At 30.8% G+C, this 18,779-nt stretch overlaps 3 protein-coding genes across 4 annotated transcripts in view; 1 reads left to right on the top strand and 2 right to left on the bottom strand.

Annotated features, from left to right (window-relative positions):
• LOC113512533 (protein yellow-like) overlaps window positions 1–7,239 on the top strand; it is a 33,945-nt gene extending 26,706 nt beyond the window's left edge. For both annotated transcript variants that reach the window (XM_026896436.3, XM_026896442.3), the window contains exons 3-7: window positions 1,861–2,030; window positions 2,751–2,915; window positions 4,866–5,034; window positions 5,693–5,877; window positions 6,420–7,239. In XM_026896436.3, the coding sequence (XP_026752237.2) occupies window positions 1,861–2,030; window positions 2,751–2,915; window positions 4,866–5,034; window positions 5,693–5,877; window positions 6,420–6,866 (1,136 nt within the window). In that variant the 3' untranslated portion in view covers window positions 6,867–7,239. The remainder of the gene's footprint in view (window positions 1–1,860; window positions 2,031–2,750; window positions 2,916–4,865; window positions 5,035–5,692; window positions 5,878–6,419) is intronic.
• Window positions 7,151–10,569, bottom strand: LOC116413007 (ATP synthase subunit O, mitochondrial-like). Its single transcript, XM_031909553.2, has 3 exons — window positions 10,440–10,569; window positions 8,657–8,848; window positions 7,151–7,578 (listed from the first exon to the last, which is right to left on the bottom strand). The coding sequence occupies exons 1-3, from the start codon at window positions 10,516–10,518 to the stop codon at window positions 7,235–7,237; spliced, it is 615 nt and encodes a 204-aa protein (XP_031765413.2). The 5' UTR covers window positions 10,519–10,569; the 3' UTR covers window positions 7,151–7,234.
• Window positions 10,570–11,646: 1,077 nt separating this feature from the next.
• Window positions 11,647–17,854, bottom strand: LOC116412981 (UPF0764 protein C16orf89 homolog). The gene is made up of 6 exons (XM_052903374.1): window positions 17,541–17,854; window positions 15,641–15,790; window positions 13,455–13,601; window positions 12,133–12,426; window positions 11,877–12,046; window positions 11,647–11,793 (listed from the first exon to the last, which is right to left on the bottom strand). The coding sequence occupies exons 1-6, from the start codon at window positions 17,740–17,742 to the stop codon at window positions 11,647–11,649; spliced, it is 1,110 nt and encodes a 369-aa protein (XP_052759334.1). The 5' UTR covers window positions 17,743–17,854.
• Between the last annotated feature and the right edge of the window lie 925 nt (window positions 17,855–18,779).

Raw genomic sequence — 18,779 nt, 5'->3', positions numbered from 1 at the left:
TGGTAATTGCATAAGATTTTATAATAAACTGCCGGAATCTGCATTAAATCTGACAGAGAGGCAATTCAAATCTTATATTAAACAATTTTTATGTAAGAAAGCCTATTACAGGATAGACGAATTCATAGATGACAACATATCAAGTAAATAATTAGTTTATTAGCATACAACGTTATAATTTTATTTTCTCATTGCTTTCTTGATTTAATTGATTAATTTTAGAAATATGAAAGCGTAGCGGTTTTTGTATTAATTGCCGCATGCATTCTTAGATGGCAATTGTGAGTAGCTTTGACGTGGTCTAGTGTTTTGAGTAGTCATGCTCACTAAAATGTCCATTGTGGCGGCGTGGTGGGCCGGGTCATTGAAAATATGGTCGAGCGCAGTGATATATATCTCATCCGTCATACTCGTGAACGGGTGCTGCTTGTAGGGACTGGTCTGCTCTAATCACTATGACTGATTTCCTCTTATTAATTGTTTAACCAGTTGGTTATGTATTCAATATTTTTTTCTTTTTGAGTATTTAATTGAATTAGTGCTAATTGGTGGTTTGTATTCACACAATTAAACTTGAAAATGTAAAGTAATAATAAAATTATTTAAAAGAGCAACACGCAAGTTTCTTGCTCGTTCTTCTTGTGATGAGACAGCTTTCCGAACGAGCGGTTGATTAAAAAAAAATGTAATGACTTTTCAAAAGTGCTTATATGTAAGTTTATTTGAATAAATGATTTCTATTCTATTCTTCTATTCTATTCTATTCTATACATATATATATATATATATATATATATATATATATATATATATATATATATATATATATATATATATATATATATATATATATATATATATATATATATATATATATATTATATTATATATATATTGTATATTTATATATAAAAATTTAATATACAATGGCGGACTTATTCCATAAAGGGATCTCTTACAGTCAACCTTTGAGAAGCTGAAAGAAAACTGTAGAATGTATAACCGTACAGCTAAAGATCTTACTATTGTAATATAATTATAATTAGATGATATCTCTACATGGTAGACATTTGAGAAAAAATAATATAAGTGGTTTTAATAAAAGAAATAGAAGCCTAAACAATAACTTAAACCTGTTGTTCTGGTATCATGCAAAAACTATTGCACCAAATTGCATGCGGTTTCTACAATCGTATTTCTGAAGTTTCTGGTATTCTGGCATGGCAATTCTTTTATGTTTTATTTTTATACGCCATCTAGAAGTGGTAAATTTTATTGGTTTACTTACTTCTAAAATCTACGTGAACGAAGTAGCGGACAAAAACTTATGGTAGTTCTTAATAAGAAATCATCTTAATTTCAAATTCAGAATAAAAAAAAAATATGTAAATGAATATTTACTAAGAATTAACAGTGATACTTAGCTTTTTTACGCGTAATTGAGATTAATTATTTAAGATGAAAGCCTTTATTTATTCTTATTATCATATATATAGGAGAGATATGACTATATAAAATATTTTAAACCATTGTTACAACATAAGATAAGGAAGATACTCGTATTAGGCTATTGTTGACACGCTAGACAGGCAGCTTGATATACGGCTTCATTTTGAGTTTTATTTTTTTACAGTGCTGTAATGTGATATACCTTTTATATTCTTTCTCTTTTTCATATGGACAAAAGAATGCAGGTCAAAATACTAGTAAGAAAGTTAGAAGTATAAATAAGAAATATAAATGTAATCTATTTACACAAAATATAAGCAAGACTATTTTTGAGACCTCAGTCCTTCTAACACTTTATATTCTTAATGTATGTAAAAAACATATTTGATATAATATTGTATTTTTTAACAGGTGATCAGAAGTCTCGAATCTTTATCACAATACCAAGGTTCGATGAAGGCCGTCCAATGACGCTAGGTACAGTCGATGATACTGGGAGAGTTTCTGCTTATCCCGATTACTCTTGGCACGAAAATCAAGGACAGAACTGCAATGGATTCACATCTGTATTTAGAATCGCTGTAAGTATTACATCTTTGTTTTATTATTTACTAATTGCATTTATATATGCGGTATACTAATTATCCAGTATGCTAAGTTAGGATTTAACCTAACCTTGCACCAAATTCCATTAAAATCCATTCAGTAGTTTAAACGTGAAAGAGTAACAGATGTCCATCCATCAAAAGGTAACAAACATTTCCATTTTTATAGTAGTGGTAATAGTATGATTAATAAGAATTAGAAGTTAGTAGAGCTCTTCCGTTCTCTCAACCAGTCTTCTGATTACGTTTGTGGCATAGAGATTTAATACACTGATTTACTTTGCGATTGTGGTGAGTTCGATCTTCGCACCGCCCCAATATTTGTATTCATATATAAATCCGTTTGTATTAGTAAGGGCATTTTATAAGTACCTATATAATAAACTTAATAATTAAATCACAATGTCAATAATCTCTAATACTCTACTTGCTGCTTAACCACATATTATATAATCTAGTAATTACATAGACCTATCTTAATTCCACAGTTATGGATAGTCTTACGTGAATATGTTATACTATGTCCATAAATAGTTACGAATAGAACATAAATAATCTCAGATTAAGATCTTATAGGAAGACATAATAATGCTAAGCAATTCAAACACATTATGTAACATCTATCTATCTGTCTATCTATGTAATAACCCCCTTACAAAGCTCAATAATTATTTTTTTCCTTAAATCGCTTTACAGATAGACGAGTGTAATCGATTGTGGGCGATGGATACAGGGAAGATTGGCGATAAAGATTACTGTCCTCCCAAAATTGTAGCTTTTGACTTGACCACTGATAATGTTGTCTACACTCACATCGTCAACGCTTCGAGTTATATCCCGACTTCACTATTCATTACACCTGTAAGTATTACTTATTTTCCTCAAAATTAAAAAAAAAATAACAGTAATATGTTAGAAGTTGTGATTGACAATTTTAACCGATTGTAAGGTTTCTTTTAATGATAAAAAGTTTTACTCCCGAATTGGTCCTACAATATTTTTGACATGATTGAAATTGCTCTACTTATGTAATAAATTTAGGTATATTATTTTTTTTAAATTAATATTTATAATTTTTATCTATGAAAATGTACTTTATAAAGTATACTTTATTCTATAAAATAAAGTAGGATGCGACTCAAGTCGCATACTGAGCACGCCATTAAAGTATACGTCAAAAATACTATTTATTGTTCCAACAAGGAGACAGATCGTAGTATACATAAAGACAAAAAAAAAAGTATAGACGGAAAAGTAGGAATATATTATTTTTAAATAATATTTCACAACCCAATAAACTTTATACAGTATGGAAAAAGGAAATGTAGGAATACTGCTTAATAACATCAATAGGTATCTTCCTACTTGAAGGCAAAAGATATAATGAAATAAAAGGATAAGGTCATTGTATATTATCAAGGTATTTGATTTTATGTAAAACAATATTGTATAATAAGTTTAATAGAGGTAAATGTGGTGAATATTATTATTATAATTGATATATTTCATATAATATTAACATATTAATATAATTCGTAAAAAAATGCCTTACGAGATGGCTATTTTATTATCGTAATGTGCATTTTACATTGAAATAGTAAAATAGCCATTATTAGCATTTTATAAGCAGTGTAGATGCTACGATTAATTTATTTCCAACTAGCTGACCCTGCAAGTTTGTTCTCAATATACGAGTACTACATAATCTTTAATTCGATTAATGTTCAAAATCTAATACTAATAATCGTATTCTTGACAATTAAGGTGATACATATTTTAGTTCTGATAATAGTATAGAAAACCTGCTCTATATTAGAAATTTCATAAATATAATAAAATATAATAAAATTGCAAAGAGCTACAGACGCAGTTTTTTTCTTTTAATACTACGATACCTCAGTCAAAGCTAAATTATTGCTATGTTTATAAGCGCAGTAAACTCATTTCGCAAGAAATTTTATGAATGTCTACGTCTACGATTTAAGATTAAAAAAAAAGTAAATTAATTTACATGTTGAACACATAACTATTAAACAATAGAACAATCGTCAAGATTATTTTCCGAGTATCGATTTGCTACGTAAATAATTAACTTAAAAATGGACTTCATCCTGATTGCAGTTATTTACCGACTTTCATTGTTAAATACATATAAGTAGTAACACGTACTACGTCTTAAATACCATAATCTGGATGCTGTATACGAGTTAGCACTTAAAGTATTTTGTTTTATGCAATTTAAAATGGCAAACAAGCTGATGGCCCACCTGCTAGAAAGTGGTAACCGTCGCCTATAGACATGAGCAAGTACCATGGATATAACAGAGTATACTGTTTCGACCACTATACCCTCCTCAAGTGTTATTCTTCTGTACCCTGTAAATTCACTGCATTATCCCATCCTTTAAACCGAAATACAGCTATGCAAACGCAACTGATTCACGTTAGAAACACGAATGGGACAGAGGTGCTCAAGCAAACGACATTTGTATCAAGTCTCCCTCTGGCAAAACACACAGGAAAGGGATCATACCTTTATACGTAAAGATTCGGCTCATTGAATACACACATGGAGAAATGAAATAAAATTATTGCTATCGTTCATAGTTTTCATAATAAAAAGCAGACTTACAGTAGAACAATAGCAAACATTTGTACCACTTTGTACAAGCCAAAGTGCGTATGCAAGCATTTTGCAGATGCCAGTAATCACTGTTTTATACATTAAGAGATACATTATTTAAGAGATACATTTTTATATTGAACCTGTTATTACAGAAATTAAATATTGTAAATTATATATTTTTCCAGGTTGTTGATGTACGAAAACGAGGTACTGACTGCTCGGATACATACGTCTATGTAGCGGATGTATCCGGTTTTGGTATCCTGGTTGTTGATGTTGCCAGAAATCGTTCATGGCGAATCACGCATCGTCTTATGTTCCCGTATCCATCTCGAGGCACTTTTACTATTGATGGTATGAACACTATTAGTGTTTATTATAGTAATAAGTTATTGTCAACCATAACAATATACATGCAATTGATTATCAATTTTTCCTGATTTATTTGTGTTGTGTTTCTTATAGTGTGTTAGTGTTTAGTACTCAAATGTTTCTGATGACATATTTGTGGCCGCAGTTGTATTTGGATTGATCAAATCTAACGTGAAATGGTCTGATAAAAAATTAAATTACTAAAAAGTAATAATTCCATGGATATCACTGAATATACCCGGCTCTATATTAATAGATAGAACCAGAGAGAAAGACAAATAAGCTGGTTTAAATAAATAAGCTACACCTATAGTATGTGGGAACTATTGCTTATGGACATAAATACATGATAGAACATTTTGGACTTTATACACCGTGTCGCCTATTGTACCCCTCACCATGCACTGCCATTCCTGAGAATTAAAACCCTGGGACTCATTCTTTGCCACTTGTATAATCCATGGCAAGATAATACATTCATTAGTACTTCACAGTACAATTAAGCAAACTAAGATAGACAAGTTAAATACAATTTCTACCACCAGAAACTTAATATATACTAAAATACCTACCTAAAAAATTCTTTTATAAATTTTCATGAAAATGTCTCATTGTTATAAAATGATAATGCTATTTTCAGGTCAAAGTTTCGATTTAATGGACGGTATTCTTGGCATGGCCTTGTCTCCCTTACGAAATAATGGAATTGACCGCGATTTGTACTTCCACGCCCTAGCGTCTACTACTGAGAATGTAGTGCCAACTTCGTTATTGCGAAATGAATCCTATCTCCACGATTCCAATGCCGATCCACAATCTATTAAAGTAAGTGAATTTCATTGTGTTACTATTTATTTTCTACTTTACCAGAATGACACGTGTCTATGCTGTGATACTGATTCGACACTTCGGCGACTTTGTCATTACTACGTATCAATAGTCATCCACACGTCAATTCGCCGCTGTGTGTACTCGGCATAAGCTTAGACCTTCTTCTTTACAAGCACAACTTGCCAACCTCTGCATTTTACATCCAATTGGACGATTATGATTTAAATAAAACAAATAAATTATAAAAAAAAAATATTAAATGCTGACGATCTCCGTGACGTAGTCCTGGGTACCTTATTTTGCGTAAATTTGGTCTCAGGTTTGATTCCCGGTTAGGCCAATTTATAAAAAGAACTTTCTTTTTCATTGCCTGATTCCTCATAATACATAGTATCTTAGCTTTGAGAACTAGGAGATTGGTTTATTTGTGATTTTTGTTGTTTTATTTGTGTGATATTATTATTATTATTATTAAATATATACTTACTCGTAAAAGTAAATGTTTCAGTTCTGATATTATAAATTTGTATGTTTAGGTATTTGCAGAAGAACGTCCAAATCAAGCGGCTGCTGAAGCAATGGATCGCAATGGCATCATGTACTTTGGGCTAATGGAACCACCTAGCATTTGGTGTTGGAACGCAGCAACTGAATTTTCTCCCAGAAACTTCCATCAATTGGCTGTTAACAGGGAAACATTGCAATTTGCTAGTGGCGTTAAAGTCGTGAACAATCTTAAAGGAGAACAGGAATTGTGGGTTTTAACGTCTAGTTTCCAAAGAGTTATGACCGATACACTGAGCTCAAATAGAATTAACTTTAGAATTCATGCGGAGAAAATTAAAGCTCTCATCGAGAATTCCCCATGTAAGAATTCCCCAAAGGAAAGGCACGGAAGTCACCGTTACCATGCCAATCTCATAACGCCCAGCAGGGGTTACAAAAGTGGGACATACAAGTATGGAGCTGTCTCATATCTTTAGAAATTCGTGCCATGTCTGATCACTTGCTCAATAGTTTCATGTGGAATTATTGGCCGTTTAGGTAACAAAAAAGTATGTTATCGTCATATCATGTATGGAAAAAAATTGTGATTCCATGATACCAGAATTAGTAGATATAGTGAAGTTAACTTACAGTGGTGAGGTATGTACCTCGCTTCCACCTTGAAATAATGCGACTATAGTTGAATATAGTATAAGACTATAAATATCGCTACAGCGAATTTAAAAAATTATGTTACCATAGTTCTAAGATATGTGTACTTTTTAAATTACCTAATGCAAAGTTATAATGAAAAATAAAGATTAAATGAATAATGCTGTTATTTATTTTAAATAAATAACTAAATCTAGATAGATTGTTTTAATATGTCAGTGTACATTTGTATTTTTCTAGCGATACTCATATCGATATGTTTGTCTTCAACACCGACAATTATCCCACCAATAATTGATGGATCCACTTTTTCTGTAAGCTGTATCTTCTTTCCTTCTTTGACGAACTTCTTCAGAGCATCCATGAGAGACTTGCGATTAGCATCGTCTAGAGGTGTGGCAGTGATCACTTCACATAATGCATCGTTTCTATGTGCTACCATCACAGCGAGAAACATAGTTATCATTCGCCTCAATTTCTTCAAACGGCCATTCTCAGCTACAACTGCTAAAAAGTTTATAGCAGCAGCAGGCATCTCTGAAATAAAAAAAAATCACTGTAAATACTAAGTACAATGCCCAGGCGTTTACCTCCGATATCTGTCTGCCTGATAATAAAATAACGGATATATTGCTGCGACATAGTAGATATACGTCGCTACTTTTTCAGACACTTTACCAGAGGGAGACATTGTACAAAAGTCGATTGCTTGGGTACCTCTGTCCCATTCGTGTTTCTACCGTGAAGCAGTTGTGATTGCATGGCTATGTTTCGGTTTGAAGGGTGGCATATGGCGTGAATTTACAGGGTACAGAGGAATAACACCTGAGTCCTCAGGAATGGCAACGCAAGTGGGGGGGATCCTGGACGAAACAGTATACTCTGTTATGTCCATGGTACCACTCATGTCTATAGGCGACGGTTACCACTTTCCATCAGGTGAACCGTCAGCTTGTTTGCCATTCTAAGTTGTATAACAAAAAAGACAAATGATGACGAGTTAGCAAGTCTGACTAAACTCACAATGTATGACTTGTGAGTTTTGTGACACCCAGCGGCAAATAAAAAAGATACGATAAATTCTCGACATTGCAAATAGCTCCGCATGATTTATCAGTACATGCTAGCAGGGAGATTAAATAATAATTTTAATCAATACATATAATAAAATCGTAACTGGTCGCTGTCTGTACATAGAAGATATATAAGAAAAACTACTATAAGGGAGCTTTATGTACGCAGTAGAACCCATAACAATGATTTTTAGAATCTTTGTCTGTTTATCTGTAAGTCTGTTTGTCTGTAAGTTTGTGCACGCTTATCTCAGAAACGACTTAACCAATTTGAATACGGTTTTTACTAATGCGTTGTGGTTTGCTCCACTTAACATTTAGTGTTTATTTTATTTCAATCGGTTAATAAATAAAAAAAAAATCAATCTAAAGAATCACATATAAAATGCTATAAAATAACCGATCAGTTGAATTAGCTATAGCATTTTATATGCCCTATATTAGTTTTTCTCATATATCTTCCATTTACAGAAAGCAACCAGTTACGATTTTATTATATGTGTTGATACAAATTATCGTAACTTCATTCATTCTTTACGTACCAGCATCCTTCCCTATTTCTTGTAACATTTTGGCTTTAGCTGCAACTGATATCATACTAGTTTCGACGAAATCGACAACTTTGGGTTTGAGCAGTTCTTTTTGCAAAGCGCGAAGGTGCTTCTCTACTTCTTCTAATTGCTTCATTTGAGATGCTGCACTATATAGAGCAGACACGTATCTACCTTCAATTCCTTTTATAATAACAAAAATTGATAGCATTATGAATTTTATTAAGTTTTTTGCGTCATCCTTATTTATCGTTATTCATTATTATTTTAGCATTATTATAAATATGAAAGTATTTTGAATTTGATACATTGAATGAACAACGATACATTGAATTTGGTATACACACACTATTTGAGACGGAGAAAAGTTTAGGCTACTTTTTATACAGGTCAGATCAACGAAATTAAAATAAATGTAATAACATAGAATAATATAAAATAATACATCGAATGCTATATTGAAAGATTATATTGAAAGATCTTAAAAAGATTTTAGCAAAAAAAACAGCTTTAATAAATTTAAATACCTATTAAATTAAATTCATTGCGATCTCTTCGTCAATTTAAAACCAAATTTTATTCTTTTTATATTAGAAAAGTTATATACTTACAACAAATTGTCTTATGTAAATTTTAAAATGCAACAGATATTTATATTTAAATTATATTTATTATTTAAATATTAAATGTAGGCAGCTTTATATAATTTCTCTTTTATTTGTAGAGTATTTACGTAAGCTACGCCAATAATATAATATTTATTAGGTGAGTTTTTAAAAACACTTGGTCTTCCGGAAATAACCGATATTGGACGATAATGTAATAAATTAATTCAATATTCTTGATACATTATACAGTGCAATCTAAGCACTAATGAAGCTTTGCCATAGGTGACCAGAGAACTGATTCACATAGTTAATTAATTACCTTAAATAGGTATTATTTTCTTCGTAATTTTGTTTTTTTTTTTTCATAAAAAACATACTTATTAATACAAACAATACCAATGAATACAATGCTTTTATTGTGCAAATCTGTAACCCGCGATCATATGAAGAATCCCTCAGGATGGAAAAGATTATTAAGTATGACACTAGTAGTTAGTTTCATTGCAAGCAATATTATCTCTCTACCTGGTCGATCCACATATTGTCATTGTTATTTCTCAGTAAATTATCTTTTTTTAATGGATAATAATGGAGACGTAACCCCGCCTGCGCTAATGGCATACGCTTGGGAGTCACCAGTGAAGGATGATAAGCGACAATGAAAAGGCAGGTCAATTAACCCATCGTTATGAATACACCTAGAATTCAGCTCGATGGTTGCCAAGGGGGGCTACGTGATATGTATATATATGATAAAGCTGATATGATATATTGAGGATATATTGCTAACAATAGAACTGATAGTCTGCATTACTAACAATCCCTTCTTCTCCATCCTCCCGGTGAATTTATCACGATAAGCCAATGGACGAGACTTCGTCTATATATCTATCGTCATTCATTGATACGTTGTCAGCATATAAGTGTAGCATGGGTTCTGTTTGAATTGAAGCAATTAATCTTATACCTTTATTCATCTATCTATCCCAATTATAGGCAAGTGACAATATGGTGTATAGTTATACACCTAAGAACAAGTAAAAAGTGAACGATGGGAAAAAGGAATTCTCTTCTAATTCAAATTTTGATTGGTATAACTATCACATTTTCGAATTTTGGGTATAGTTGCTATTTTTGATGATGGAAATAGAGTTTGTGTTACAAACCAAATACAGGTATAGGTGGTTTCTTGCCCAGTGCAATACTGCACATGTTTCTTGTAAATATCTGAAGTATTTTAACCATATTAATAATATTACAGATTGTCTCAAACTAATCATAAAATATTATGTCAAATTTTACTGTCATTATATAAAATTAGTAGTAACAGTAGTATCGACTTATTAACAATGGAAAAGGCAAACGAATTAAGCTATACAGACTGATCCTCAATAAAAAGTTTAAATATCCATATTTTAACAAAGCACAATTGCCATATCTCTTTCAGGATTCTTTAGAATGGCCATTGAATATGGATATTTTTTATATGATCATACTTAATTGCAGACAAAATGTACTAACTGTGGTATCGGGTTGTAAGCTTAAATATTAGTTGTTTAGGTTCGTAAACGCAATTATTATAAATTATTATTATTAAAATTAATAATAACGAAGACATAATAACCTCAATGAGTTTTCCAATTATTTTTGTTTTAGATATATTTCTCTTATTTTATTTAAATAATTATAAAATCCTAATTAGGTTTTTTTTTATAGATTTTTAGCTATAAGTTGTTTGTCCTAAATATATTCACCAAAAAGCAAGAAAAATATAATAATATTATTTTTAAATAAAATCTAAAAGTATATTTGCTAATTCACTTACGGAAGTAAGATTAAATCATCATTCACCAATCTTACATTATTTCAGTACTTCCAGTACAATATTTCAATAGAATACTGTGAATATCTAGAATTATAATCTGGGTAATGTTCATTGCGCAATCACGAATAAAGAAAGTAAATACAATAAATAGTACTTACAAACGAACAAATTATTGAAAGAAGTTCTATTTTTCAATTCTTATTTAATCAAATTTATCAAATCGGTTGTCTGTAATATCACCATCATCTCAGCCATTATCCGTCCACTGCTGAACTTAAGCCTTCCCTATAGACTGCCATAAAGCACGGTCCTAAGCAACTTGCGTCCACTGACTCCCTGCAATGCACTTGAGGTTGTCACTAGAGGGTATCTGTATTAAATTTTCCATAAAAAAATTTTAGGTTTGGTTGGAATTTTATTTTAGGATCGAGAAGCTTTCTAAACCAAGTAAATGATATATAAGGTGAGTATAGTAATTTGAAGCAATAATAGTAAATTGAATAATGAATCACAAGATTTAATGTTATACAATAATATTCGTAAATTACTTATAAAAATACATCATACTGGAATGCTTGGTCAGTTTCGAGCAAGGCTCTCACATATATTACTAGTGATCCGAGAGCCATGGCAGATGTTAACGAATTACAATTACCGCCTTCAGATTTCGCAGCTTTTTTTACTCTATACTCTTCCTGTAAAAAAAAAAAATAATTAAATTTTTAGTTGAATTAAAATACAATTAAGGTAACAATGTGTGAAGTAATATACTGTGTACCTCTCGATCTTTCGGAGGAGGCGAAGAAGTAGGGCCAATAAAACCAGTTAACTTCATAAAAGGTTGACGATCATCTGCATAGCATCCTTTAGGTTCTTGCCAAGATATAATCTTATTCATCCATCGTGGTTTTATGAACTCTCCATAACCTTGCCATGAACAATATAAAACTACAAAAAATATGTATAATATTATCGTACTTGTATTTAACGCCAGAAAATTTTAAATGGATGTTATGTAGGATTTAATATATTACTTTGTTGCATAAACAACGTTCTAGTACCAGCAGGATGATCCCACGCTTCGAGTGATTTCGTCTCCTTATAGATTTGAATACATAATTTGTAAATATGTGCTGAAAGATCAACACCTTCCATGCAATCGAATAAGCGAGCCAATATAGCTGCGCGTACACGACTCATTTGTTGGAACGCAAGACCCGACCCTTGCATGATCTGTGTCTGACACTCAGGTGTCAATTCACAAACTCCCTCTGATTGCGTGGTCTGGCTCTCCATAGCTGATATCAATAACTGCATTGTACACGCATCTGTAATTATTAAAATACGTAACAAGGTTAAATACTTTCACTTTAAAATTTGCCAATTCGCCGCACATACTCAGGTGCAAATTGGAGTGCTTAAAACATTTGGTATTTGGTAATAGCGTTCTGTATAAACTAATAAATATTTAGAATAGGTATGTTTTACTTTCATATGCAGGTTTAGCTTTATTGCCTATATTGATGTGTTGAATTGACAATTGCAGGAATAGTTCGAATTTCGTGATTCGAATATCATTTCTGTGCTCGTTACTTCAGGAAATATTTTTCTATTTTAAATATTTTTTCAAATACTTTTCACATTACTTGCTTTCTTGAGCAATAATGACTTGATAAGTATTATTTTTAGCTCATTTAATTTTGAAAAGACATTAATGACCTATGCAATAATCCATAATTTAGGATTATATACCACAAAAAAAAAACGATTTCAATTGTGGCAAAACCAGTTATTATGATTTTAAAACTAAACTGCGGAACCGATTTTTATAAAATTTTCACCAGGGACCAGGGGTAAGAAACATAAAAAATACAACCGAATTGAAAACATTATTCTTTTTGCAGTCAGTTGTAAGGATACAATGCATTTCTCATTTTATAATACATATTATAATGGTATTGATTTTAAGGATCTGTTGCGACTTTACCTGCGAAAAATCCTTTTCTCCTATTGTCAGTTGACAACTAATTAATAAAAGGAACTAAAATTAAATTTATTTAAATATTTATTTGAAATCTGTGTTTTGATAAGATATTTCTTCCTTATTATTTGGGATGAAATAGAAGTTTTAACATTGGGCAGAATATTGATAAAAAAGGAAATAGTGAAAAAATTAATCGCGCCTTAAGTTTTCTGGATTGAAGATCGAACTATTCTAACCTAACTAACTATATAGTAACTAATGTTTTTAATTAACTATATATATATATATATATATATATATATATATATATATATATATATATATATATATATATATATATATATATATATATATATATATATATTAACATACCTGCAGCCTTCCTACTCGGCATCTTAGTTCTCGCTTCTTGTACATATTGCTCAAAAGTGAACCGATAGGGCTTCTGTGTTCCCATAGTACCAATTGTAATAGGTTCTAATAAAGTTACCCCCATATTTTCGAATATAGATTTTACAACTGTAAAAGATATTGGAAAATTCTATAAGCATTAACATTTATTACCATCATTAACTTTAAAAATAAGAATTGTCACAAGAGAAGACTCTAAGTCGTCTCCATCGATTAACTCTCTTCGACATATACGAGAATGAAGACTTCGCTCTGCTTAGAGAAGAATCAACTAAAAGGGAATTTGTATACCTGTAACATCAGAAAATACTTTCAAATACAAATACACACGTATCATCATTTAGGCAAAATAACAGAAATAGTTGATAGTACATATTAGAAGCGTCACATAAAACTCTGACTTATATATTATAAAAATACGATTAAGTACGAAATATACGATTTGGTGCCATGTGGTTCTGGCATGGGATAGGCCACTTCTTCCGTTCCTGTGGGTGTCTTAAGAGCCGACTAAGGGAGTTCAAGGGATAGGCAGCAGCGTCCCTCTTAAAATATTTCTAAAGCCTAACTGCAGTTTCCAATCCACCTGCCAAGCATGGTAACTACTGGCAAAATCCCCAAAGGAGAAGCTTATGTTCAGCAGTGGAGACTTAAAGGCTGACATGGTGATACGATTTGATACCAAAAATAAAACACGAAAAGTGTGTACTAAGACATAAAATCTTATCCTTAAGAATAGTAATGGAAGAGGAGATTATTCTCGTGGCGTTGTTTATAAACGACGATACTATATTCCATTAGGCGAGCTGTCACTTATTCTTTTAAATAAAAAAAGGTAAATACTATATTATACTCGTATCTAGGTATACTGCAACGATGTACACGAATCATGAAAAAGTATTGTACAAATTTTATGTTCAATTTAAAAAAATAAATCATTACCAACTAACCAACTACAACTAAGTTAACCAATCGATCGGGTATACATACTTTTTAATTTAATTAACAAAATTAAAAGACTTTCATATTTGTGTAAACATATCTAAAAGTCTTTTAGATTGACATTAATTGCGGGTAAAACGGAATTTTATTTTCTTCCCGCTATGCAAATTTTGTAGAATTTCGTATGTATTTTGCATTATGGTGTTACAGTTGCGTCACCATGATAAAAAGTAGGCTTAATTGTTCAATGAAAGCGACAGCGATTAGAATCGTCAATGGTTTATTGTAACGACTGTTTTAGATACGGACTATTACGATTTGTCGTTTATGAGAAAGTTGACATTTTATGTCGAGAGAACTAATACCTCATGCCATATCTAATATAATAAATAGGTTTATACATTTATATAATATAAACTTAGTCTGTATGGTGTGGTAATTTAAACTCGTGTATGCATTAAATATAGCCTATCTCATTTATATATTGTTCAAAATTTTAGTCAAGTTTTAAATTCAGGTAAAGGTAAGTATGATTTGTAAGATTCATTTTAACCGATTTTAAAAAAGAAGCCGCTCTCAATTCGACAATTTTTTTATCTATGTATAATATAGATAAAATATAGATAAAAGCGATAACCGACTTTTATTTAATCGGGAAGATTTGCTTTCTGGATTCTATTTAATATTGTAGATTACTGTATTAACGACTTCGCCCGTGGGACCTGAAGAAAAACTATTCTTCTCGTACTCCTTCCCAAAAATTTTATAATAATTAGTAGATTCTTTAAGATACTAAGAAGTAACAAACAAACTGTACGGGAAGTGATTGCTGGCAATATACCCTGTCAGGTCCTCCAGGTGTATTCATCACGATGGGCTAAGTGACCTGCTTTTTTATTCTCACCTATCATCCCTCACTGGTGTCCCCTCAGCGTATACCGTAAGTGCAGGCAGGGTTGCCATTCCATTATCATCCATTAAAAAAAAAACTATATTTATAATATTAGTATTTTCATATTCTTCCTTGGTTGCACATGTATCTTTCATTAGACGTATTGTTTTTGTTGTTAAGCAATATACATTTACGTGGGTCGCTTGTAAACATTATACATACTGTTGAGTTTCTTTAAATATTTACAATTAATTTGGAGGTAAAAGAAATAAAAAAAAAAAACTTTTAAAATTACCACAACGAATATACGAACCGTATTCATAGTCCTTACTGCGATAAACCAGCTTAGTGTAATCAGTGTTGTTACGAATGCGATCCATTTTTCTTGTTATGTTTTTTAAGTTCTCACGTAGTTTTTCTGGCACAGATTTGTCTAATTCATTTATAGTATATTCTAGCTGACCTATGATTATAATATAAATGTAAAAGTTAAAATTATAATGAATGATTCAGTATTGAATATGTGTATTATAATAAAGATATAAAATTTAAAAACACTATGAACAATCAAATGAATAAGATAATAGAAGCTTTTTTTTATACAACTTAGAATGACAAACAAGCTGACGGCCCACCTGATGGAAAGTGGTAACCGTCGCCTATAGACATGAGCAGTACCATGGACATAACAGAGTATACTGTTTCGCCCATGATATATAATAATAAACAGTAATATTTATTTAAAATTTTTGTCGTTATATTTGCACGAAAATATATAACGATACGGAATTAATAGAGATATAGTTCAATATTGGAATGCCATAAACTAGCAAATGGCAATATTACACTATTAATCAATTATATTTCCAATAACCGTGAAACAAAATTTACATATACTCTAATATATTATATAAATCCTGTTAGAAGGATTAGCAGTAACCAGTGTAGTTGGTTACTGCTGATGATGTCCATAACTACAATCTCATATAATGAATACAATAAGTGCATTTCAAACTAGATATACCTACATATAATATATTAAACATTGTCAAATAATTCGATAAGGCGTATGTTGTTTATTTAAGAGCTTCTTCATGAAAGCCATATAATTGAAAAAAGAATAATACTAAAACTGATTCTGTCAACATCACAATCTGCGTATTTTACTTATCTAATCATTTTCTTAAAAATTATAGCAGTTTACATATTTACTTCATATTTACAGATGTCTTTATTTGTTTTCCTGGAAGAAAATCTTAACTTATAGTATAACTTTAACCATCTCTAACATGTTAGTATCTAGCATCTGTTCTAAAAATAGCGAGACATTTATCACGTTTGGTGACCATTGTGAACTTTTAAGTTGGTTGACACAGATTTTTATTACTCAAATTCGAATTATACTTATTTAAATGTGTGTACATTTATTATTTTCTTACTTTGATACTTTTAAGAGAATATAATAATATTACTAAATAATATAATATTACTAAGAATGTTGTATAGCTCTAAGTATATAAAAAAGAAAGTTAGATACATAATAGGCGTTGTGAAACGCAATCACCTGTCAATGTAACGTAATATATAAAATCAGCTATCAACGTACCTATTTATAATAAAGTATCATTATCTTAATATTATAAAAATAAAGGGAGCTGTATTTCTTTAAGTGACTTCTAGTCTTTTTTATCATACTAAGAATGGCAAACAAGCTGACGGTCACCTGATGGAAAGCGGTAACCGTTACCTTTGTACAAGAGCACCATGGACATTAGAAAATAGACTGTGTCAGTACTTTTTACACGTTCATAAAAATTATAGTCAACCGTATCTAGATCCCTGCCCATCCCACGTATTAATGAAACTTCGCAAATACATAACTAAAAGTACGTATGTGCCTTATTTTAAGCGTCCAGCCCCCCTCACCACCCTGAAAATAATGTTAAATATGCTAATGACTGTAGTGTTATCGCTCCGTACCCTGTAGTTTCACTACCATATCCTACCCTTCAAACCAAAACCCGAAACATAATAGCTTCACGGCATAAACGCCGAAAGGACCGCGGTACCCATGTTGACCTTTATGTAAAGTCTTTCTGACGTCTTCGTCAATTCACTCTTAAGTTAGAGAATTTTTATACGTGAATAAATAAATTTTATTATTTAATTTTATTTATTATCAATCATAAATTTAATTGAAAAAAAAAACTGACCTCTTGCAAGTCCCAAAGATATATACCACTCGGGATCCTTCGAAGGCTTTTGTTCATAGTAATCCAGTAATTTATCCAATGTTATAGATATTCTGTACACTTTTGGAACATTATATATAAAATCTTGTGTGTCAAAATAAGGATATATAGCTAATACTGAGCTAAGAGTAAAAGCAAACAAGACGACGTTCGTTGCATACATTTTTATCAAAAGTGACCTGGTAACAGTTAAAGAAGGTAACAAGAGTGTGGAGCGAAATTGTGTTGACGTGGTTTCCAATTATTGGAAAAACTTACAATTAAAATTTAAACAATATATACATAAGCACGCTGTAGCTATCGCGTTCTGTCGCGGTAGGAATAAGAAGTTATGATTTTTATATTTAGTAGGTACGTACTTAGAAAAGAAAATAAATCAATCGGTCGGAAAGTTATGAAGTTATTAATTTAAAAGTAAGCTAAAATCTACAGTTTTGCCCATGTAAATTATCCTGTGTATTTTTTGGGAATAATGGGCCATTCCCAAAAATACACAAAACTCTTTTATAAATATACTAAACATTCGAACTAATTTAATCATTTAACAATAAGTAATAAATATGAAAAATATAATACATAAATTTGTTATAAAATAAATTGCAATATACCTGGCTTATTTTTTATTAAAATAACTTCATAAAAGTAAACATATATAAATATGATTATATATATACAAATCGTTGATACTTACTGACTTTCATGAGTTCTGTCAGCAATTTAGTGTACAATTTCAATTCAATAATTCAATTACAAAAAAGAGCACGTTTGAATTCTGAAATTTAAATATCGAACGCTTTCATTATTGCGTCACAAATTTTGAATTTTATAGAAGAAATTAAAACATGATCTTGCTTCTAATTACCCTTTCTGGGCAATCCCAGAAATTTGGTTATAAATTGATTTTTGTTATATAAATAAAAAAAAAATAAACTATTAATAATATATATAATATTATCAAAGCAACTTTACTATTTCAGTTAAAAAGATAATGATTAAGTTTACGTTTGATAGCACTCAACTTGTATAAAACCCGATATAAACTCGTAAAGAATTGCATAATGTTATTAAAAGACTAGGAAGCAGAAATAACATTATAACAAGATGAGTCCTTGGCACACTCAAAGAGAATGGTGAATGCCTATCCACTTGTAAAGGGGCTACGAGTATTTGCAAAATAACACATCATAACTTATATTTTTA

This window comes from Galleria mellonella, unplaced genomic scaffold (genome assembly GCF_026898425.1).
Source record: "Galleria mellonella isolate WM207_F2 unplaced genomic scaffold, CSIRO_AGI_GalMel_v1 utg139, whole genome shotgun sequence".
NCBI lineage: Eukaryota > Metazoa > Arthropoda > Insecta > Lepidoptera > Pyralidae > Galleria > Galleria mellonella.
Note: the sequence above shows the minus strand (reverse complement) of the source record. Positions and strands in the feature narration are given on the sequence as shown.